At 38.3% G+C, this 24,768-nt stretch overlaps 1 protein-coding gene across 5 annotated transcripts in view; it reads left to right on the plus strand.

Annotated features, from left to right (window-relative positions):
- Window positions 1-24,768, plus strand: part of DMD (dystrophin) — a 2,360,554-nt gene that overhangs the window by 934,162 nt on the left and 1,401,624 nt on the right. For all 5 annotated transcript variants that reach the window (XM_066250305.1, XM_066250306.1, XM_066250308.1 and 2 more), the window contains 3 exons: window positions 1,750-1,905; window positions 6,221-6,391; window positions 24,559-24,738. In XM_066250305.1, coding sequence (XP_066106402.1) covers window positions 1,750-1,905; window positions 6,221-6,391; window positions 24,559-24,738 — 507 coding nt within the window. The remainder of the gene's footprint in view (window positions 1-1,749; window positions 1,906-6,220; window positions 6,392-24,558; window positions 24,739-24,768) is intronic.

Raw genomic sequence — 24,768 nt, forward strand, 5'->3', positions numbered from 1 at the left:
CCTGGGCACACCCAGGAAGGGAGCTCGCCTGCTATAAGGAAGTGACTCAGCGCCAACCACGCAGCTCCCTGATCTTTTCAGCCATTGGCTTTGAAGAACACGCTGTAACACCCTATAGGCTGAACCCATGTATATAAGCTAGTTTACTTCCTGAATAAAGTAGATCTGTATCATTGAACCTGGTCCCCGGAGACAGTTCTTTGCATCTCTGTCATCCTCACCCCCGGCAGGACTTGTCCACATATTTTTATTCTATTAAAAAAAATATTACTAACATCAATGCAATTAAAAAGAAATAATATTTTCCTAAAATAGTGAAAAATATTTTCTTGTCTATTCAATGATACAGTGTTAGCGAATAATACTGTTTTGAATAAGCTTTCATCGTAAATGTAAATTGATTTTTTTTTTAATTTTGAGAGTAAATCATTTGGAAGTATTTCTGATTCCAAAATTCACATTGATTCTCAACATGACAATTAACAAATTGAATGTTTCTAAATACCAAGATATGTTTATCATTTCTAAGCTAGAAATAAAAAGAAGCAAAAAATAAATCATCTGGAAAGCTCAGACAGAAGTCACAATTATTAATAAGGAAATATGTATATCAAGTGATCATCACAGGGGACTAAGATGGAAATAGTTCATGTATGTAGCCTTATTTAATAAGATCATTGCTCAGCCTTTACTAAATGTTTTGTTTTAGGCATTGATTTTATACTGAAAAGAGAAAGCAAACCCAATTTTTGTTCTAATTCCAAAAAATATATATATGACCTACTAGTAACTTTATTTCTTTGTACCAGTGAAATAAGTAGTGTCATTCAGAGTTAACCACTGAATTAAAAGCTCGATGCATAATGTAAACTATGGTATATACATATATACACGTAAATACACATCTATGTGTATAAATGCATGCGTGCATGCGTACAAACACACATACCTTTCTAGGAAAATAACTACAAGGCTAAGTTATGACACTTGTTCCACAAGGCTTTATTATGCCAACATCCTTTGTGAAGTGATGTAAGTGTTCTTTATAGTCACGACATACATGTGAGTTTTAAATAATACATTTATATCTGTCTATATTTAATTGATTACCCCCATTAAGAAAATGGATTTGTATAATCTAATTAGCATTTGGAAAATGTCCTTTTTTTCCTTCTCTATGATTTAATCTTGAAAGTATGACTTGGAAATGTAGATGTTTTATTCCCACTAAAGTGTAAGTACCCTAAGAACAACAGTGACAGTGTGTGTCTTGCTGATTGTCTAGTCACTCAAACACTGTCTGGCACGTAGTGAGCATTCAGTTAATACTTGCTGAATGAGTGAACGAATGTTTCCAAACTCTCAACCAAAATTATACAATTGTAACATTTAAAGTATTGTATGCCATCTATAGTTAAAAAGTATGAGTCAATAACATTTTGAAATTGTCTTTATAAACTTCGATTGAAAAACTAAATATATATATGATGTCTTCTTACTTTGGTAAGAATAACTAGAAACCATGTATGTCTATATGTGTGTGTCTTATTACAAGTACAATCTTTAAATCACCCAGAAATGCACAAGGTAGATGGTGATCTCAGCTGCAAAGTGCTGCCCCATTAAAACTATAAACACGAAATGGCAATGACAGTGAGTCTTGGCCCCTTTTTTCTTTTTATTAGTAATTTATTAAGAATCTTATTAGACATTATTGCTCATTATGTTCTGTTTTTTGATTTGCCTTAGAACTTGTATAAAAGTCTGAGTGAAGTGAAGTCGGAAGTGGAGATGGTGATAAAAACTGGACGTCAAATCGTGCAGAAGAAACAGACAGAAAACCCTAAGGAGCTGGATGAAAGAATAACGGCTTTGAAATTGCATTATAACGAGCTGGGGGCTAAGGTGTGTGCACTGCGACCACAAACACTGGCTTCTCCACTTCCCTTCTAAGTAGGAAAGCGAGAACAGTCAATGTTCAATAAATAGATAGATGCATATATAGGTACAGAGCATTTGAGATAGGTCTCCATGGGCAATTCTTATTAAAAAAAACAATCATTAGTCAGTGAAGATCTTTCATTCTGCATTAAAAAATATGTAATGGCCCTGGCTGGTTGCTCAGTGGATAGAGCATTGACCCAGCATATGGTTGTTCCAGGTTCGATTCCCAGTCAGGGCGCAGACGAGAAGCGGCCATCTGCTTGTCTACCCCTCCCCCTCAAACTTTTTTCTCTCTCTCTGTTTCTCTCTCTGTTCCTCTCCCTCTCCCTTCTTCCCCATCCCTCTCCCCTCTTCTCCATGCCTCTCCCTCCCTCTCCCTCCCTGTATCACCCCACAACCATGGCTCAATTGGTTCAAGCACATTGGCCCCAGATGCTGAGGATGGCTCTTTGGAGCCTCCACCTCAGGTGCTAAAAATAGCTTGGTTGTGAGCATGGCCCCAGATGGACACATCATTGGCCCCAGATGGGGATTGCCAGGTGGATCCCATTTGGGATGCATGCTGAAATCTGTCTATCTCCACTTCTCTCACCTAAAAAAATAAAATAGAAAGCTTAGGGAGATTGTTATTGGTCCATTAGATAATTCCAAAAGTTCTTTCATCTGCACTTGCCTTTTTTCATTGTAAAATTGACATGAGCTGATTTAAACACTGATACATTTTATAAACTCACATACCTACTTATATTTAAGTATGGTAGAGTTGGCATATTTCACATAGATCACGTTAGGTATAGTAGAGTGGGCACATTCCATAGAAACTGTTTCTCTGTATAGCAAACATTCTTTACTGCACCATAGTCGACTAATAAGATAGCACAAACGGCCAGTTAAGTCCTGTGGCACTGTGATAATTTTATATTTTTGTCCTGATCAGGGTCTAATGACCAATTCCATTTCACTGTAAAAGATGTTTGCATCAGTCTTCTCCTCTTTTCCCAAACTGTGGAACGTCTAGTTCAGTTATCTCATTTCCCTCAACTTTAGAGCTTTGGTCATTCCAAATAATGATGGGTTATAAAAAGCATTCATAAAAACATTAATTGTCAACATCAAGGACTGATCTGGCCTTTGCAATGCCATTATTTTACATTAGTGTAAGCTATCTAAGATTCAAGTGACATTTGGCACATAGTATCATTAAAGCAAAATGAAATGTTACTAAGAAATCATACTTAGCTTTTATAGTATGACAGAATACAGCAAGGATGTAGGGTAGAAATTTATTTTCAAAATAAAGATTTAGAAATATTAATGATAAAAGGAATATATATGTAAATGTCCTCTAGTAAATATCTTGTAGTAGTCCTTGTCTAAGAAGAAAAATCTGCATTTAAATCTTCCAAGCTCCTTCAACAACAGTGGTTTTAACAAAATCAGAGGAACCAAAGGTTATTTTAATATAGTATTCTTTTCAGATAAAAAGACAAACCCTACTGTTTTAATCATCTGCAGAATTCATATGGTACTTGCTCAAGTCAATATATATTACCTTTCTATATTAGTCACCTCAGGATGCTATAACCAAATGCCATGGGCTGGGTGACTTAAACAACCAAAATGTATATATTTCTCACAGTTCTGGAGGCTGGGAGGTTCAAGATAAGCCTTGGAAGGACTCTCTTTCTGGCTTGCAGACAGCAGCCTACTCATTGTGTCCTCACATGGGGGCCTCTTTTTTGGGAGGGTCTTTCATTTTCTTCTAATAAGGCCACAGTCCTGTGAGATGATTAAAGTCTCACCGTAGCATGTATTCTGAACTCCTTCCTAAAGACCCAATATTCAGATACAGTCACATTGGAGGCTGGGCTTCAATATTAGTTTTGGCGGTTTGCAATTCAGTCCATAGCATTTTTCTTAACAGAACCCAATTTTATTAGTTTATTTACTATCACCAATGTAATTATTCAGTGACTAAAAAATTGAAGTTCTTTAATTTCTAAACCTACTTACTTTTATGGTGAAATATTACACCAACACCTTAGATGTACTAATACTTATAATTCCTTGTGTGACTTCTCTGTGCTTTGATGTTTATGGAAGTATACATAAATAGCAATATTCATATCAGCCTGAAATATACAAAGCCTCAATATTCCCAGTCTCACATTTTTAAGTGTTTGTGGAAAAGTGAGAGTTGAACATTCTACTGCAGGTGGCGCTCTTTTAAATGTATCCATGCTTGATGCAGACACACACAAAGTGTAAAACTGAATTTTCCTTAAGGTGGCAGTGTCTCCTGTTTTATTAAGCCCTATTTAGCTGGATATAAACAAAATAGAATAAATAAAAATCAATAATGCATTAGCTCTGGGAAGATAGAATTTCTTTGAAATATTGAATTCAGAATTTTTTTCTGCCAATAGCCCATAGAAAAAATAACTATGCATAGCAACACACCATAAGGTATATTTTTTTCTTGAATACTTGAATAAAATCCTGGTAGTCAAAACGGACAATGCTTTTACTCCCCTAAAGGGAAAAATAGAAGGGAAAAGCTGTAAAAAAAAAAAAAAGAAGAATTTGCAGCCCCAGCAACTAAACATTTTTAAAATTTATATACACCTCTGTTAAAGCAGCTAGTGAATTTTGTGGAGTCTTTGGAATTCATATAAAAGTTTCAGGGTATATATTTTAATTGTAGCACTTTCAATTCTTTAAACGTATTTTCACTTGTGGAATAAACACACGCACATTAGGGAAGGATTCTGGGCTTTTTATTAAACCATCCACCTCTGCAGAGGTGGTGGAGAAATACGACTTTGTGCATTCTCTGTGTGACAATAGGGAAGAATTTTATTTTGAGGGTCTCTGTTTTCAATACTGTGAACTGGAACTGAAGATCACCTTAGGATTTTTTCTATTATGAAAGTGAGAATTTTGTCTTGAATTTTTTATTTTTGCCTGAATACATGACAAAAGCATGTTTAAAGAGGAAGTGGCCTATTTTTTGTGTTGTGTTTGTGTGAACATATGACAGGTTACAGATGCAATGATAGTAACATTGGCTATTGTAAGCCTTGTACAAATACTTTTGCCCCTTGAGAGACTTAGTATTTCTTCATTTTGATTTCTTTTTTTTTATTTTAATGGGGTGACATTAATCAATCAGGGAACATAGGTTTAGAGAAAACATCTCCAGGTTATTTTGACATTTGATTATGTTGCATACCCATCACCCAAAGTCAAATTGTCTACCGTCATCTTCTATCTGGTTTTCTTTGTGGCCCTCCCCGCCTCCCACCCCCTCTGCAAGCCTCATTTATATATAAAGGATTGTAAACCTCAATTGAAGTTTTTCTGAAAGCAATGTGTCATATATTCAGGTTGACTTAAATAATTCTACTTATTTTTAAAAATTGTCTATAAATTATTTACATTTGAGAAAATAATTTTAGCTTTCCTTTTTTTACCTGATACAGGACATTATCTTTTGGAAAAGGGAGAACCTCATCTATCCTAGGTTGTGTTTATTCACAATAATATTAAGAACATATATGATTTTTCTAAAATAGTTCTAAAAAGTAAGAAAAGAGATTATTTTAAAATGACAAAAAATATGAAAGTTCCACTTAAGTATCTATAACTTAAGCTGAATTGAAAAAGCAAACCAGGGCCCTGACCAGTGGTTTAGTGGATACAGCCTTGGCCCGGCATATGGACGTCCCAGGTTCGATTCCTGTTCAGGGCATACAGAAGAAGTGACCATCTGCTTCCCTCACCTTCTCTCTCTCTGCCTCTCTCTTTTCCTGCTGCACCCAGTCACTCTATTTGTTCAAGCATGGCCCCAGGCTCTGACGTTAGCTCATCAGAGCACATTACCCTCAGGCACTAAAAATAGCACAGTCCTTGAGCATCAGCCCAAGATTGGGTAGCCAGGTTGATCCCAGTCAGGGCACATGTGAGAGCCTGCCTCACTATTTCTCCTCTCATCCAAACAAACAAACAAAACAACAAGGTAAACCAGGAGTCAGAAGCTTGAGTTGGGCTCCTTAACCATTGGTCATCCCGACAGCACACAATGCATACGATGTACGGGTGATGTATTATAGCAACGGACACTGGAAACCTATATAATTTTATTAACCAGTGCCACTTCAATAAATTCAGTTAAAGAAAAAAAATATGTAAGCCTGGAACACTTGTCCATTAAAAATGTAACACCATTGAAAAAAAATAGTAAATCAAATTACATTTTTATTACTTTTCTTTCCAGGTAACTGAAAGAAAGCAGCAGTTGGAGAAATGCTTGAAATTGACCCGTAAGATGCGAAAGGAAATGAATGCCTTGACAGAATGGCTGGCAGCTACAGATACGGAACTGACAAAGCGATCGGCAGTTGAAGGAATGCCTAGTAATTTGGATTCCGAAGTTGCCTGGGGGAAGGTAAAACTTGTATTGCTGGAAGTTATTTTTAACATGCATGCAAAACACACAGTTATATAATTTTGTAAGGAACTATTAAGGTGCAACAATAATAGAATTATAAATATTTTCTTGCTTCATTTTCCCTTTGCTCAAAAATATGTCAGTAGTTTGACTCAGTAAATTTTAGGGCCACGTTCAAACTAAGCTTTAGTGCAAGTCTTCCCATAGCTTGTTTAGAATTAGGCAGGTTGTGAATAAGTCCTTTAAAACAGTGGTCCCCAACCTCTTTTGGACCATGGACCAGTTTAATGTCAGAAAATATTATCAGGGACCCGCCTTTAGGGTGGGACGGATAAATGTATCACGTGACCGAGACAAGCATCAAGAGTGAGTCTTAGACGGATGTAACAGAGGGAATCTGGTCATTTTTTTAAAATAACACATCGTTCAGACATAAATATAAATAAAACGGAAATAATGTAAGTTATTTATTCTTTCTCTGCGGAAAGGTACCAAATGGCCCACGGACCGGTACCGGTCCTGGGGAGTTGGGGATCACTTCTTTAAAAACACATACATTAGCTTTACCAGGCAGTGGTGCAGTGGATAGAGCATCAGATTCAGACGCAGAGGACCCAGGTTCGAAACTCCGTGGTTGCTGGCTTGAACAAGGGGTCACTTGGTCCACTGTAGCCCCCTAGTCAAGCCACATATGAGAAAGCAAAAAAATGAACAACTAAGGAGACGCAATGAAGAATTGATGTTTCTCATTTCTCTCCCTTCCTGTCTATCTGTCCCTATCTGTCCCTCTCTCTGTCTCTCTCTGTGTCTGTCACAAAAAAAATAAAAACACATACATTATTAATCACAAAGTGGATCCAAAGAAGAGATTCTGTGTACCCTCGTTTGCTTAAGACAGATGGCCCCTCCAACCATGAAGAAGATAAGGATAAAGAGACTGCAGACAGTTGGGCTGGACAGGTCTACTAGCAAGATCAGCAGTTTGCTTCTATCACAATTAAAATAAATCCCAAGCGGTCTGCACGGCTGCTATCATTTTATCACCGAAGGGCACAGAATTTTCCTTAATCCTCCACTGGGAGATTGTTACTGTTTCTCTGACAGCAAATCAGAAATTATTGCTCCCTAAATTTAAGGTCAAGGCACACATGTGTAATTTTTTTCACTTGATTCATTACTAGAATGTGTGTGGATACAAAGGAAATAATTGATAGTAATAACGTGTCACTTTAAACATTGCCAAAGCACAGGACCTGTATATAAAAAAGCAATCATAGCACTCTCCACCCCCTCGGTTTTGTAAATTAACAAACACTGACCTGTATTAACTAGATGTTAAGAACTTTGCTTTATTCTTAATTCAACGAGGCTATGTAGAGGCTCTAAAGTTGGGAAATTTTTGTTGCATTATGTAAAAACTTACAGTCATAGATTGAGACCAAAACTAATAACTGATTTTGCTTACATAGATTTAGAGAACAAGTAGATATAAAATGTTGTCGCATACACTTTTTTTTCAAGTAAATAATAGTGAGTGAATTTCTTTTTTTCACCTTGAGAATATATTTATTGTTCGTGATAAGATACCGAATTGTATTTTTTAGCTCAGGAAAAAAAAAAAAAAAAAAAATATATATATATATATATATATTGTGAGATTATTATAGTAATGAGAATACAGAGGGTACAGGTTAAAAATTCCCTTGGACTTATTCTTTCCTTATCGCCCAAATAAATATTATATTTTTATGGGATGATTTAGTTAGAACTAGTGACAATCATATACTTAGGTGCAGGCTGGGCTGCCCTAAGAAATAAGTCCAAAATACCATGGCTCCAAGAAAACAGGTGTATTTCTCTCTAATGGAAATTCTGGGTGGAAGACCTACCTTTTCTCCTTGAAATTCTTTAGAGACATAGGTCCCTTTCCTTCCATTGTTCTGCAGTCCTCTGGGTATTTGTATTGTCATGGTAAAATTTACTCATCACCATCACTCCTCACTCCCAGCCCACAAAAAGAAAGGAGAAGAAATGGACGACAACCAGCTTTGTCTTCAAGATGTATTTTGCCAGCTGTGTGCACTACCTCTGCTCATATTCCATTTGCCAGATTTAGCCACGTGATCGTATCTGGCCTCTGGGGAGAGTAGGAAAAGATGGTCAGTGTGTCCTGCTAAAATGATGATTGGGTCTTATACTAAAATGAAGAAAAGGAGAATACATTTTGTTTGGTCAGACCAGGATCACCTCTGCCTTTTGACATCATAAGACAAACACAGACAAAAGCAGGCATGATCTGTCTATTTATAAGTACACGTGACTAGTGGCAGTTTCCACCATAAGTTCTCATCAACAGACAGAAAAGCCCAGAACAGATATACGATCTATTAAAGTATGAAATACAGTAAAATACACATGGGACAAGTAATACACATAGACGATTCACGAAAATGATCCAGGTTTCATTCGTAGTCATCTTCCCCGCAATACTCTGGACAGTATCTTTGATCGCTTGTCACCAGTTTAATGGGTACATTGGTTTGCTAGGTTTGCTGTAACAAAGTACCACAAACTCAGTGACTTAAACAACAGAAATTCATTTTCTCACAGTTCTGGAGACTGGAAGTGTGAGGTCAGGGTTTCGGTAGGGTTGGTTTCTTCTGGGGCTTCTGTCTTTGACTTATAAATAGCAGTCTTCTCCTGTCTTCGTATGGTCTTTCCACTGTGCATGCCTCTGTCCAAATTGCTCTTCTGATGAGGACACCAGTCATACTGCATTAGGGCCCACCACCATAATGATCTTATTTTAACTTAATTACTTCTTTAAATGTCCTATCTCCAATATGGTCACATTCTGCAGTATTGAGGTTAGGCCTTCAACATATGATTTTGGAGGACACTATTTCAGCTTATAATAAGGAAGTGTCAGAAAATAGGACTTGATCCTATGGATGTTGCATGGACACAGTCCACCCCATAACAAAGGGATGGCTTTGTATATATAGGGTAGAATGCTAATGCAATGGTGCAGAGGAGTAGAGGGAGACATAAAAGTAATTCGAAACCTTCTGACTACAATTTCTCATTTGTTCTATGGTTCCTTTTTATTGAATGTATTGGTGTGACACTAGTTAACAGAATTATATGTTTTAGGTGCACAGCTGTACAGCATGTCATCTGTGCGCTGTTATGTGTGCACCACCCCAAGTGAAGTCTCCATCCATCACTGTTTATTCCCCCAACCCCTCCTCCAACCTCCCTCCCCCTCCCCCCGGCAATCCCCACCACGCCGCTGTCTCTGTACAGGAGGGTTTTCTCTCCTTTCTTTCTGTTTTGCTCAATCCTCCTCCCCCACCCCAGCCTCACCCCACCCTCTGACAGCTGTCAGCCTGCTCTATCTATCAGACTGTTAACGCTGAGGGGAAATTATAAAAGTGTGCCCCACGTGAACTCTGGGTTCCACCGGACCCATAAGGTCATTGAAGAAGTACCTACAGAGATATTTTTTACATTAGCCTCACCATAAAATCTTTAAAATATTAGAAAATAATGAACTTGGCAAAGATTTCTAGATAATCTTTGTGATATTAAACGGGTTGAGTGGTCTGGAGATGTGTCAGCTTATTGCGTCTGCTGCAAAGTGGTTCCTACAAATCCAAGGAGCACTACTCGTATGAGATCCACCAGGAAGGAAGTATAGAAAGCTGGCATTTCTTTTCTTTATGCATATACTACCTTGCTGCTCTTTGTGGATATTTTGAAACACTAATCCGCTAACGATATACTCTGAAACCCCTTAGTGGTCAAAGCGAAGTTATACACATTTGCATCTAAATTACGTACTTTTTAATACACTCATTTGAAAGGTGCTGAAGCTTTTTCAAAAATCACAATTATATAATAAAAACAGGTGGCCTGCAGATCTATAGCAGTCACATTTATGATTCTTGTTTTTTAACATGAAAATAATCAAAGTCTCATACGTGAAACCCCATGACTCATTAGTATATTTGGATTTCTCAGGCTTTCTTGGTAGATGGAGAACTTGACTCAAAATGTTAATCTCATCTACCATTTCAAAGGATAAATGTCAGATGTTTATCAAAATAAATTGGGTGTTCATTTAAATGCAACGCATTAAACGTATTTGCCAATCATTCTAAGCTCTTTTGACTTAGACAAAATTTGAATATAGAGTCAATTTCTTTTTAAACTGTTTTACTTATTTCTACTGAATTTCTCTTAGTTCTGCTGCTCCAAGAACACTATATTATTTAAGTATGAAAATATTTGAATATCTAGATAAAAATATTCTTATACATAAAATTAAGTTACCAATGAAATGTTTATTTGACCTTTAGTTTATCCAAACCAAACCTACTTTCAAAGATACTGACTGCAATGAAATCTTTTCAGTTTTATTTTTACTATATTTAAATTACAGTTATTTATTTTATATTGAATTCCAGAAAAAATAAATCATTTAGGGTAGTTTAAAGAGATGCATGTGGCTTGACTACGTGCTGGCACAGTGGGTAGAGCATTAGCCTGGGACCCAGAGGACCCAGATTCGAAACTCTCAGGTCACTGGCTTGAATGTGGGATCACCGGCATGAGTGTCGGCTCAAGCTTGAGCACAGGTCATAGACACGACCCCAAGGTCGCTGGCTTGAGCAAGGGGTCACTGGCTCGGCTAGAGCCCCCCCCCCCGTTAAGGCACATATGAGAAGCAATCAGTGAACAAGTACAGTGACACAAGTATAAGTTGGTGCATCTCATCTCTACCCCTTCCTGTCTGTCTCTCTCATTAAAAAAAAAAAGAGAGAGATACATGTGATTCAACCGTCAAAGATAAATCAGTCAGAAAGCTAGAGAAGGGAGAATTGAGTGGGGAAGTAACAGACACTGCACAGAAATATGCTCACAATATCCCATAGATGGTGGAATAGGCAGGGAAGAATAAAGCCTCAAAAGTTGGCACCAAGCTTCCTATCAGGCAAAACTAACAACTAAACTTTTTTATTATTATTATTAGAACACTTAACGCGAGATTTACTCACTAAAATGTTTTTAAAGTGTATAATACAGTCACGTTAACTGTAGGCACATTGTTGTACAGCCAATCTCTAAAATTCATTCATTTTGCATCACTGATACAGAAGGAAATATACTTATGAGATGCAAAGTGCTCAAATTATCAAAAACAATCATTAAAATATTTTTAATGTACTAGCCATATGCAAGCTTTTCTTGAATTTATATACAGATGGAGAACTTGGAAGGATGGTGGCGGAGACAGCACCCTTATTAGCATCATTATAATAAACATAATAAAAAGGTTTCTATTGCCATGTATCTATCAGCATGGCTCCCTGCAGTCAGCCTCCTGAGCCTGACCCTGGACTTCTGCCATGCCTTCTTCAGAAATGAGTACCAGGAGTTTGGCACTGCGGGATCCTTAGGAATATTGTAGAAGCAGACTTTTCCAAAATAAATTCTCTCATCAGAGTTTTCCTCCTACACACAATCTTTAGTCACACATTCAAAACCACAGCTGTTAGAACACATTGCTGTGCTACAAGACGATGCGTGGTGCGTGACAGCATTCCAGATGTTTACAGGTATCACCTACTTGCTAAGGACTAGAACCCTCTTAGGCATCCCAGATCTGATTTCTAGTGATCTCACAAGGGAAAGAATGGAAGAACTTCCAGATGTAGCTGGGTTGGTGGCGAGATTGGTTAGCTGGAGACACAGCTAGAGGCAAGAAGACTTCTGTCATCTCCTGCCTCATGACCCTGCTTCTAGATTGCAGTTAGAGGAGACAAAAAATGGATACATTTCAAAGGAAGTTCAGACTTTTCTGAAGGTGAAAGAAAAGTATCTTAAATTCAAAGAACAGGAAGCAGATGCTTTAGAATAACAATAACAAAAATGACCAAAAGGTTAGTAGTGGGAGTTAAAAGTTAAACTACTAATGCTATTTTAAAATTCCAGAACTCCAATAGCCCATTAACTGTATTTGTAAGTTTAAACAACATGCCCCATGGGAGTAGTGATAAAGAGGAGAAAATTAATTTTAAGGTTTTTCTTTTCTTTTTTTTTTGTATTTTTTTTTTTTTGGATTTTTCTTAAATTGGAAAAGGGGAGGCAGTCAGATAGACTCCCGCATGCGCCTGACCAGGATCCACTGGGCATGCCCACCAGGGGGCGATGCTCTGCCCATCTGGAGCATTGCTCTGTTGCAATCAGAGCCACTCTAGTGCCTGAGGCAGAGGCCACAGAGCCATCCTCAGAGCCTGGGCAAACTGCTCCAATGGAGCCTTGGCTGCAGGAGGGGAAGAGAGAGACAGAGAGGAAGGAGAGGGGGAGGGGTGGAGAAGCAGATGGGCGCTTCTCCTGTGTGCCCTGGCCGGGAATCAAACCCGGGACTCCCGCACACCAGGCCAACGCTCTACCACTGAACCAACCAGCCAGAGCCTTAAGGATTTTCAAAGTGTGGATTGCTCCTAGCTGTGTGGTCTGGACAATAGGGACGCCACAGGGAACCAGTACGGTGGTGTTTGTTACCCCACAAGTGATTGGACATTCTGTCTTCCTTCGTACCTTACATATATCTGTTACTAGAGTTCACCAGGTTGAGATGAGCAATACTGACTGGCGTCTATAGAGCAGAGACAGAGAGAAAGGATGGAAATAGTAAACTCTAGGGAGGTTACTGGTACTGTGCAAGATCCGTGAGCTGTCATGACACCTTCTTGGACTAGTAAGTGGACATTAATAATTTCACTTGCCAAGAGAAGAGGGAAAATGTCTGTTTTCTTCCCTGGTGTTTCCCACGTATCTGACAGCTAGCACATGCTCAATAAATATCTGTTCAATAAAAGTAATTTCAATTTAAGAGATAAAAATTAAACATAATAATAAAGCAGTTCGTGAGAGAAGAGAAAAATGAAGATGTGCTATCAAAATTATGGTAAACTTAAGAACAAATGGAAACATGAACAATCAGGAGATCAAATGATTCCATTTTGTAGATGAGAAGATGGAAGTCTGGCTACACAGAAAATCTCTGCAACTATTCTCACAAAAATTAGGGGATATTTCAAAATGAATATGAAGTGATAAAATATCCCCTAATTTTTATGAGCAGTGTAGAACACAGTACTATCTGATTTCAATAGCTTTTTTCTACTATAACTATTGTTATAAATTTTTTTTCTAGTAATTTAAGGTAGTTTAACTCAAATTAACAAAAAGGTATTTATCGTCTTCAGTGAGATTGAAATACACAATGGTTAAATTTAAAGTGCAGAACACAGGCAGTCCCCAGGTTATGAGAGAGAGGTTCTATAGGTTTGAAAATGTTTAAATGTTTATATACATAGAAAGATAAAAATAAATACCATCTTAAGACAAACATCTCTTTCAGCTGCACTTAATAGGTAAATGTACCTGTTCCAAACTTACATACAAATTCAACTGAAGAACAAACCTACATAACCTATCTTGTTCATAACTAGGGGACTGCTGGTAACTGAGTCCACATGGACATAAGATACTGAAAATCCTACATGCATTTATCACCTGCTATAGTTTGTAGTCAGTTGCCACTGGTGCAATTTTTAGATTTTAAATATTATTTATTAGTGTCTTAAAATCACCCTAATTAGTTGGATCTAAGTAAGTCAATTTTAAATATCATATTACTGGCCACAGTTGTTTGGCATATGAATTGAGCACAAATATTTAACTGTAGGAAAGTAAATATTATGTGACTAAGTAGAAGTTTATATGACGATCATTATGTTTGGAAGACACAAGTTTCAACAAGGTTTCATCTATGTAGCTTTCTGATTGAATGACTAACATATTTCATTTATTTCTAATTTTGTTTCAGCAGTCAAAAATTCAGTGCCAGTTAAATAATTAAGCTGCATTAAATCCATTTAATATCCACAATGTTATCTAAAAATTGAAATGATCAAATATAATTTCCTGCAAATAATTTTGGTCCGATAATATTTTAAGTCCATCAGTTTTTGGATGGCTCAGATGTGCCAGTTTTCAGAAATTGACCATTAGATTTTATTAAAAGGAACCTTGCGATACCAAGAGTTGCCTCAGAGAATCACAAGCACATAGACATGTGGAATTTAATTTAGGGTGTTAAATAATACAAAGTAATTGATGTCTAGCCGCCTCTGTAACAAGTCCATTTGATTTTCACATTTCTTTCAGGGACATATTTTTCTAATATTTCACTCAAGGAAAAACAATTACAAGTTTCCTTAATTATCCTGCTGCTGTCGCTTCAGTTCTAAAATGTGATGCCAATCACCCCATAAAATCTTGTGACAGAATGTGTTATTCTCTTTTGCCAGGGATTCTCAGGGAACTTGAAAAGACTACCAGTGCCTGGAGCCCACCCCCCAGAGATTCTGATTTTATTGGCTGAGGGTGGTAGGTGTTTCTAATATTCAGAGAGGCTTGAGAACCACTAGATCAGGGGTCCCCAAACTACGGCCCGCGGGTCGCATGCGGCCCCCTGAAGCCATTTATCTGGCCCCCGCCGCACTTCTGGAAGGGGTACCTCTTTCATTGGTGGTCAGTGAGAGGAGTATAATTCCCTTTGAAATACTGGTCAGTTTGTTGATTAAATTTACTTGTTTTTTATTTAAATATTGTATTTGTTCCCATTTTGTTTTTTTACTTTAAAATAAGATATGTGCAGTGTGCATAGGGATTTATTCATAGTTTTTTTTATAGTCCGGCCCTCCAACGGTCTGAGGGACAGTGAACTGGCCCCCTGTGTAAAAAGTTTGGGGACCCCTGCACTAGATAATGCCACACAGGCAGTCCAGAAAGGTCTACATTCAGTTTAGCCAATCATGTCTTGTATTTTTTTAAGCAATCTCCTTTCAGAGTTTAAAGAAATCTGGCCTCTGGTCTTAGATTATCTGGATAATTGCCTCAACTCATCACTCCTCTTAGCTATAAAAGCATGAGAACTATTACTTATTTCTAAAGTCTGGTACACTATCATTCCCATGAAAAATTACATCTTTTTTTTTAGAGAGAGAGCACAGTAATTTATCTGTGAAGTGAAATAACACTAGCAGATCATTAACTTGGTACAATGAATGCATCAAGCAGCTGTTACTTAGAAAATAGAACATCTGTTAAATGCCATTGGAGTCACTATTCACTGTCATTATAGTTATAGCTATAATTTCTGTTCTGCACATCCTGCTTTCATGAAATTCTTCTTTAATAGACAATACATTATTAATAAAAAGTCAGTACACATTGCCATAAAATTCACTACTTAATGTTTTATGTTCTTTTGGAATTCATCATTATATTATTCCATCACATTAGCGTAATAATAAAATATATTCTAAACCTCTCGCTGTGACAAGAATAATGTAAGGACCTGAAAAAACAATTAATATCATACTTTATCACATTTAAGACGTATTAATTGTATGATACACCACTGATTTAATTACAGCTGTTGCGGATCCCAAGAAACACCACCACCTTAAAAATAAATATAAATTATATCCACTCAATTTCAGAAACCTTAAAATGTGACCAATGCGCATCATAGAATGGCAGTAACGGGGCAATTTGTCCATCCCCTCCATGCATAGATTTTGTAGCTGAAGCTGAAAGAACTCTCTCCTATTCCCGATGACCAGAAATGGTATATTTATGGAGACTGATTGAGGCAGAATTCATTGAGGAGGGAACTCTTTTCAAATATTTTTATAGATGTGTTAATTGGACATTGAAAAATGTGAAGTCGCCTGACCTGTGGTGGCGCAGTGGATAAAGCGTCGACTTGGAAATGCTGAGGTTGCCAGTTCGAAACCCTGGGCTTGCCTGGTCAAGGCACATATGGGAGTTGATGCTTCCAGCTCCTCCCCTCTCCTCTCTCTCTGACTCTCTCTCCTCTCTCTCCCTCTCTGTCTCTCTCTCTCCCTCTCTCTCTCCTCTCTAAAAATGAATAAATAAAATTAAAAAAAAAAGAAAAATGTGAAGTGGGTGGGAAGGAGGGTTAACCCCAAGTGGGTTAGGTTTCTCTGCCCCTGTTGGGGAAAACAACAATCTGTGGATATGTTCATCAGGGACCAGATAATCTATCCAACACTTTTTATCATTTTGTTGTTAAATAAAATTAAAGAAAATCTTTTCATCACATGATGATCTGATCTACGAGACCAACCAGAGAAGTTTTTCAATGTTCCTGTATCATCCATGAACTGAGGTGAGGAGCTGCTGGCTGAATCCTGATCCTCACATGCCGTTTAAAATAGCTGTCGTCAACTTGACAAGTGATAGCAAGCATTGGAAAGGTTGTAGACTAAAAGGAACCCTCATTCGGTGCTGGAGCAAGTGCAACTGGTACAGCCACAATGGAAAGCAGTATGGAGGGTTCTCAAAAAGTTAAGAATAGAGTTACCATATGACCCAGCATTCCTTCTTCTGGGTATCTACACTAAAAACTTAAAAACATTTATTCACAAAGACATAAGCACCCTCATGTTCATTGCAGCATTATTCACAGTGGTCAAGACATGGCAACAACCAAAGTCTCCTTCGATAGATGATTAAATAAAAGAGATGTACATGTATAAGAAAAGTTGAGGCCCTGGCTGGTTTTCTCAGTGGATAAAGTATCAACCCAGCATATAGATGTCCTGGGTTCGATTCCTGGTCAAGGCACAGAGTAGAAGGGCCATCTACTTCTCTCCCCTTCTTTCTCCCCGCTCTCTCTCTCTCTCTCTCTTCAACTCCTGCAGGCAGTGGCTCAGTTTGTCTGAGCAATGGCCTCAGGCATTAAGGATAGCTTGGTTGGTCCAAGCAGCAGCCTCAACTGCTAAAAATAGCTCAGTTGATTCGAGCATTGGCTCAGACGGGGGTTGCCAGTGGCTCCCATTTGGGGTGCATGTGGGAGTCTGTCCATCTCCCCTCCTCTTATTTGAAAAAATAAGAAAGAAAGAAAAGAAAATATGGAATACTGTCATTTGCAACAACATGGTTAGACCTGGAGAATATCATGCTAAGTCAGTAATAAAAACTTAAGAACTATATGATTTTGCTCATATGTGGGATCTAAGACTGAAGCTCATAGACACAGACAGCGGTATGGTGGTTAATCAGAGGGAAGGAGAGCGGGGGATAATAAAGGGTAAATGAGACAGAATATATGGTGACTGAGGAATATTGGACTGTGGGTGGTGGGCACACAACGCAATATACAGATCATGTATCATAGACATGTACACTTCAAACCTATACAATCTTATTAACCAATGTCACCGCAATAAGCTTAACTGAAAAATTAGAGTGAAATGATTTAACTTACAGATATGAGGAATGAGTCACAACATATTTTACATCTTTCCCATGAATACCTGAGTGTCATTAGAAGAAATTAACCTGTGCTATTCATTTGATTAAAGAAATTGGAGTAGCATTTAAAAATTGCTATGGCCAGAAAGAAGTAGAGAACAAATCTATTTCTTTGAAATCATGGAAGTTAGTGTTTACTATTCTAACTATTCACTTTTGAGCTATCTAGTGTTACACATTAAATATGTAGAAAATAAGGAAAATTATGTCAGATTTTGTGGTTTATATGTAAATTGAGTTCTACTCTTATCAGATGTGTTTTTCTATGTCACAGAAGACCCAAGTGTCAAGTATATAGTTTACATTAAGCTGCTGTAGGAAACTCCCGAAATTGGATTTTTGACCATGTCATAGGTCAGAATAAAACTGAGTATGCGTAATTTTACTCTTTCCTTCAGCCTACAGTCAGCCCTAGATGTCACATTACTACATGACTGAAAAAGCTAAAGGTGGTGGCACAGTGGATAGACCGTCAGGCTGGGACTCAGAGGACCTAGGATTGGAACCTCAAGGTTGCTGGTTTGAGCGTGGGCTCATCTGGTTTGAAAAAGTCTCACCAGCTTGAGCCCAAGGTCGCTGGCTTGACCAAGGGGTCAGTGGCTCTGCTGTAGCCCCCTGGTCAAGGCACATATGAGAAAGCAATAAAAAAAAAAAACAACTAACGTGCTGCAAAAAAGAATTGATTCTTCTCATCTCCCTTCCTGTCTGTCTGTCCCTACCTGTCCCTCTCTCTGTCTCTGTCACACGCACAAAAAAGAAAAAGCTAAAGAAGCTGAGTTAGAACTTTGTCAATTTAATCATTGAATTTGAACTTGCCCCTTTAGAAGGCTTAGACCTTCCAGAATTCTCCTCACTCCCCATCCCACTGCAGAAGAAGGCATGTGTGCTGAGGATTGAATATATTTTGAGAGGAAGAAATGTGTTTTCAATTCTTTCTCCCCATCTCAGGAACACCAGAAATAAGCACCCCCCTTAGAGAGGAATGAGTAAGGGTACAGAGAGAATGGCTGTACTTCGAGCCAGAGATTCAGTTGTCGTAATATCTGTGAGCGTAGACATGCTTCTGTAGTGAGGAAATATTAGAGCAAAGGAACATGGTTTCTTGACATCATAAAATAGATGTTTTTAGTTTTCAGTAAGTTGCCCAGATTCCCCTTTTGGTGGCTTCTGATTCCAGCCTTCATACTCTCAAATCACTTTGTACTTTGTCTTTAGTCAAGCCAAACCATCCAATTCTTCATGGTTAACCCTGGGTTCAGGTTATCACCCTGCTCTTGCAGCCTGTCACGTTTAACCCAGTCACGATTCATCTCTTTTCCAAAAATTATGTTCTTTCTAATGTGGTATCAACTTTGATTGCATTTCAGCTTTTCTCTGTAGCTCCACTGTAGATAATATTAAAGCAGGGTATACAAAGATTACCTCTGTATTTCTGGCAGTGAATGGCACAGTACACAGTGGATAAAATATAAGTAGCATCTTCTTCCTGACCAGGTAGTGGTTCAGTGGATAGTACATTGGGCTGGGATGCTGGGGACCCTGGTTCGAAACCCTGAGGTCACTGGCTTGAGCATGGGTTCACCAGCTTGAGTGCAGTGTTCCTGGTTTGAGTGTGGGATCATAGACATGACCCCATAGTTGCTGGCTTGAGCTCAAAGGTGCCGCAACTATGAGTTAATGCTTCTCATCTTCCTCCCTTCTTGTCTGTCTGTCTCTGTTTTTTTTTTTTTTTTTTTGTCTTGCTTGGAAAAAGAAAAATTAAGTAACATCTTCAGAAAGCAAGATCCAGTGTGTTTTTAAAGGCTAAGATCTTATATACTGTATTTGTAAGTTATACCTTTTAAAAAAATCCACTGAATAGGCACAGTATTTTTCCTAACCAAAAATACTATTTATAGTTATACAAATGATTAAACACCTGTTTCTTCTTGAGTACCAACAGGTAAAGGCTCATTTCTGGCTCTTTTTACAGCACCGGTATAAATTTTCTAGTGGGTCACTTTTGACGATAGTAGTTACAATCCACTATGATGATCACTGCTTTTTTTTCATGACGGTGATAACTTAGACATGTTTGCTTTATCTCACAAGGTTAAGGAACCTAAAGTGATGCTAAAAATTAATCAACATTTCCTATTTGGTCGTTTCATTAATGGAATGAGGTATCCTTGGATGTTAAGCAGTTTCTCTTGAAAATTGGCTGGAGAATTTTGGCAGATGTTTAATATGTAAAAATTGTTTGTGATCCATGAACAATTTGGAACAATATTTCCTAAATTCAAAACTTTTTTGATCTTCTCTGAGATCTGGAAATTTCCATTGCCTTTAATTGCATTGCCTGGCATGCAAGAGACAAATGTCTATGTGCACAAATTTTTATGTCAAAGCTAAAACATAGTGTCATCTTTGTGAAGACATTTTAAGAGATAATTAGTGATCCAAATATAAATTAAGATTCAACTTCGTGAGCTGTTAACTTTGCAAATAAATCAACTCTAGTGACAAGCCACTAGTCTGAAATAGAGGAAATCTGGAATGCTCATTTGCATATATTTCCATATCTTTGACAACATTATACTTGAATACAAGTTTTATAAGGATAGGGACTTTGTTTCTCGGTCACTTCATCTTCAGTGTCTAGAAAAATGTCTTCCACATGTGGTTGTCAGTTTGTGTGCTACCCAGAGATGTAGACAGAGGGAGGTAAAGGACTGGAGTCGAGCCCATGACCACTCACAAGTCCAACTCCAGAGGGGCTGTTTTCAGCCAAAGGAACAATTTTTCATAATTTTCATCATAAGGAGTCCTCAGGTTACAACAGTCTCGATGTATGGCATTTTGAGGTTATGACGTTCACTCCCATAAAAACTTAAAAACATTGAGATGTGATGTGAGTGTTTTGGCTTCCGCCGTTACCATCATACTTTTTTTTTTTTTTTTGTATTTTTCTGAAGCTAGAAACGGGGAGAGACAGTCAGACAGACTCCCGCATGCACCCGACCGGGATCCACCCGGCACACCCACCAGGGGCGACGCTCTGCCCACCAGGGGGCGATGCTCTGCCCCTCCAGGGCGTCGCTCTGCCGTGACCAGAAACACTCTAGCGCCTGGGGCAGAGGCCAAGGAGCCATCCCCAGCGCCCGGGCCATCTTTGTTCCAGTGGAGCCTCGGCTGCGGGAGGGGAAGAGAGAGACAGAGAGGAAGGAGAGGGGGAGGGGTGGAGAAGCAGATGGGCGCTTCTCCTGTGTGCCCTGGCCAGGAATCGAACCCGGGACCTCTGCACGCCAGGCCAATGCTCTACCACTGAGCCAACCAGCCAGGGCCACCATCATACTTTTTTATATACTAATTTTTTTTGGTCATTTTTTTTTTCTGTTACTACAGTACAGTGTACAGTACAGTATATTTCTGTCCTCTTCCTTTTTCTGTGACTTCATTGTTATTATGTTCTAGGTGATGATTTGACAACTGTGTTGGGTTAGGTAAATGACTTAGGCTAGGGTGTGTTTTGACTTACACCAAAATTCGGCTTACGTCACTCTTCTAAGAACAGAACTGTGTCATAACCCAAGAACCCCCTGTAATTAGCAGCACCTATGGCCCTGAAACAATGGTGACACATTTAGTAGGAGATCAATACCATTCATAATTGATACAAGAAGGAATGTCTTCTATGAGTTGCTCAGCTCACACAAGAACAGCAGGTGATACCTACATTACAATTACGGTATTGCCCCATGTAGAAAGGGTCCCCATGTATAAGATGCACCTTAATTTTCGGGCTAGGAATTTGAAAAAAAAAATCACATAAAGTTATTGAACTCAAGTTTTATTCATCATAAAATTCATACAACTCCTCATCACTGTCAAAACTCCCATCCATTAGCTTGTCCTCATCTGTGTCTGATGACGAATCACTGTCTTCAACAGTGAGCGCAAAACGAAGTGTGAAAAAGCAGGAAACGCATGTAAAAAAAACTTCAATCACTGTATAAGATGCACCCAGTTTTTAGACCCCAAAATTTTCAAAAAATGGTGCATCTTATACATGGGGAAATACGTAACTCTGTGCATGGTTGCTGCTAAAGTTAATTTGGCATTAATTACTTTAATTTTTGATATATTTATATTGAAACAGAAAAGCACAGATACAAAGTAATAAAATTAAAGAAACAATACTTGTCTCTTGTATAGAAATCATTTTATTCAGTCTTTTTACTGCATTTATTTCCCCTGCTTATTTGACGTCATAGGGAAAAACGAAATGTATAGTGTAGAGTGATTTCGAGTGGACGAGATGGTGTGGAGGAAGGATGGCCGCACAGACTGTTTGGGTCTGTTATAAAGGTAGGAAAGACAGCTCCTGAGCATCTAGGATTAAGGAAAGAGAAGCTGGCTCATAGAGACCATCTCTCTCCTTTTATTGGACCACACCTGTTAGTCTCTGCATATGTTTCATTTACCGTATTCTGCCATGTATAAGACACACCCTTTTCTGAAAAATTTGGGGTCTGAAAACTGAATATGTCTTATTCAGTGGTTGTTGATTTTTTTTTACTTGTATTTCCCGCTTTTTCACATGGATGAGGAGTTGTATGAATTTTATGATGAATAAACTTGAGTTCAGTAACTTTATGTACTAAATTTTTTCAAGTTTCGGGCCTTAAAATTAAGATGCGTCTTATACAGGAGGGCGTCTTATACATGGTAAAATACGGTACCTGTTTGTGAATGGGTTCCCTCTACTTTCTTATTATTGCTGCTTCCCAGTGATTTTGTCTTACTCTGGCTTTGGTTTGCTCTGGTGGATACATCAGTTCTATTTCCAAATGACTTCTCAGCTGGCGTGTTATATCACAGTCTCCGTGTCTCTCTGTTATGCTTATGTTTTTAATTTTAAAAAATTTATTGGTGTGATATGGTTTACCAGATATGTAAAAAAGAAGGCAATCTTACCTTTTGCGATGGCATGGGTAGACCTGAAGATGATTCTGCTAAGTGAAATAAGCCAGGCGGAAAAAGACAAATATATGATCTCACTTGTATGTGGAATCTAATAAAGACAGTAAACTGAAATACAAAATAGAAACAGAGGCAGCGTCACAGGGAACAGATGGACAGAGGTCAGAGGAAGAGGACATGAGGGGACAGGATCAAAGAATGTGAAGGGATTAGCCAAAAGAACACACATACATAACAAATAGACCAGTCAGCAGAGTGGCAATAGCCAGAGGGGAGGGGACTCTGTTAAACTTTTGAGAGAGGATCTGCTGGCTCTGGCTGTGTGTGGGGGCCAGGGAAGGGACCAGGTGGCGTGGAAGCAGGGAAGTGCGAGATGATCCCATGGTCAGCCATGGCATGTCACAAGAAAGGGGCTGTAGGTAGAGTTGACAGGACACATTTGTACTAGGATCACTTTCTCCATCAACTTCTACATATTTTATAATATAGATTAAATAGGCTTGTTTTTATGTTTTGCAAAACAAGTCTTAGAAAGTGAGATTTTTATATTACCTCTATACTTTCATTGCCCTTGCACTGCACATAAGCATTTTTTTTCAATTATGAATGTGAGCACAAAGCCCCAGTAATATCCGCAGTTCCTGTGACTTTGCCACCAGTGGAGATGACAGATAATTTTATATCAAAGTCCAGTCTGTGTATATACTTCAAAACACCAGTTAAGCTCATCACTGCTTTAATCCTAAAGATCTGATCACTGTAGTTGCACATGTTAGCAAGGAAAACATGTATTGCTAGCTCACCATTTTAAAAAGGAGATTTTGTATATTATATTTCAGTACAACTGGCTTCATTTAAAATCCAGTGGGTTTAGTGTTATGCTTTTCAAAACATTATTATGAGAAAGGGTCCTTAAGTTTTACCAGATGCCAAATAGGATTGTGACACTAAAAGTCTGAACATTTCTGCTATGGAAATACAAGGGTACAAGCCCTGCCCAGTTGGCTCAGTGGTAGAGCGCCAGCCCGGTGTGTAGATGTCCTGGGTTGGATTTCTAGTCAGGGAACACAGAAAAAGTGACCATCTGCTTCTCCACACTTCCCCCTCTCACTTTTTTTTTCTCTCTCTTCCTATCTCTCTCTCTCTCTTCCACTCCCTCTTCTGCTCCCTCAGTCATGGCTCGATTGGAGGGAGTTGGCCCCTGGTGCTGAGGATGTGACCTCCACCTCAGGCATTAAGAAGAACTCTGTTGCTGAGCAATAGAGCAATGCCCCAGATGGGCAGAGCATCACCCCATACGGGGTTTGCTGGGTGGATCCCAGTCAGGGCACATGTGGGAGTCTGTCTCTCTGCCTCCCTTCCTCTCACTTAATAAAAAAAGTAAAAAAAGAAATACAAGGATACAAAAATTGCTGAATTTTCTAAAAGCAGTTGCTTATTTGTCGATGGGATTTTTAAGGTCTCACTGTTGTCAGTACATTGACAAATTAATTACATGTAAATATATTTAGGTGGTTAATATGTATATCTTTTATATGTAAAATTTAAATACATATGAAATTAATCATGTTTATGAGTAGACATATGTTCACATATTTTCAATAAGGAAACTACAGTGTATATGATGTGATTTTTTTATTATTACTATTTGTGAAAGCATACTGTAAGGTTTCAATCCCTGGGAGATCTTCCCATACTAACCATACACACAGCTATGTCAGTGCATTAAATCTTCAGACTACAACATATTATTCAAAGCTCAACTGCTGTCCTTTTCACAGGCTACTCAGAAAGAAATTGAGAAACAGAAGGCGCACCTAAAGAGTGTCACGGACCTAGGAGAGGCCTTGAAAGCGGTTATGGGCAAGAAGGAAACCTTGGTGGAAGATAAACTGAGTCTTCTGAATAGCAACTGGATAGCTGTCACCTCCCGTGCAGAAGAGTGGTTGAACCTCTTGTTGGTAAGGGAAGAGGCTGGAAGATTTTCAGAC

The sequence above is a fragment of the Saccopteryx bilineata genome, chromosome X (genome assembly GCF_036850765.1).
Source record: "Saccopteryx bilineata isolate mSacBil1 chromosome X, mSacBil1_pri_phased_curated, whole genome shotgun sequence".
In the NCBI taxonomy this organism is placed as follows: domain Eukaryota; kingdom Metazoa; phylum Chordata; class Mammalia; order Chiroptera; family Emballonuridae; genus Saccopteryx; species Saccopteryx bilineata.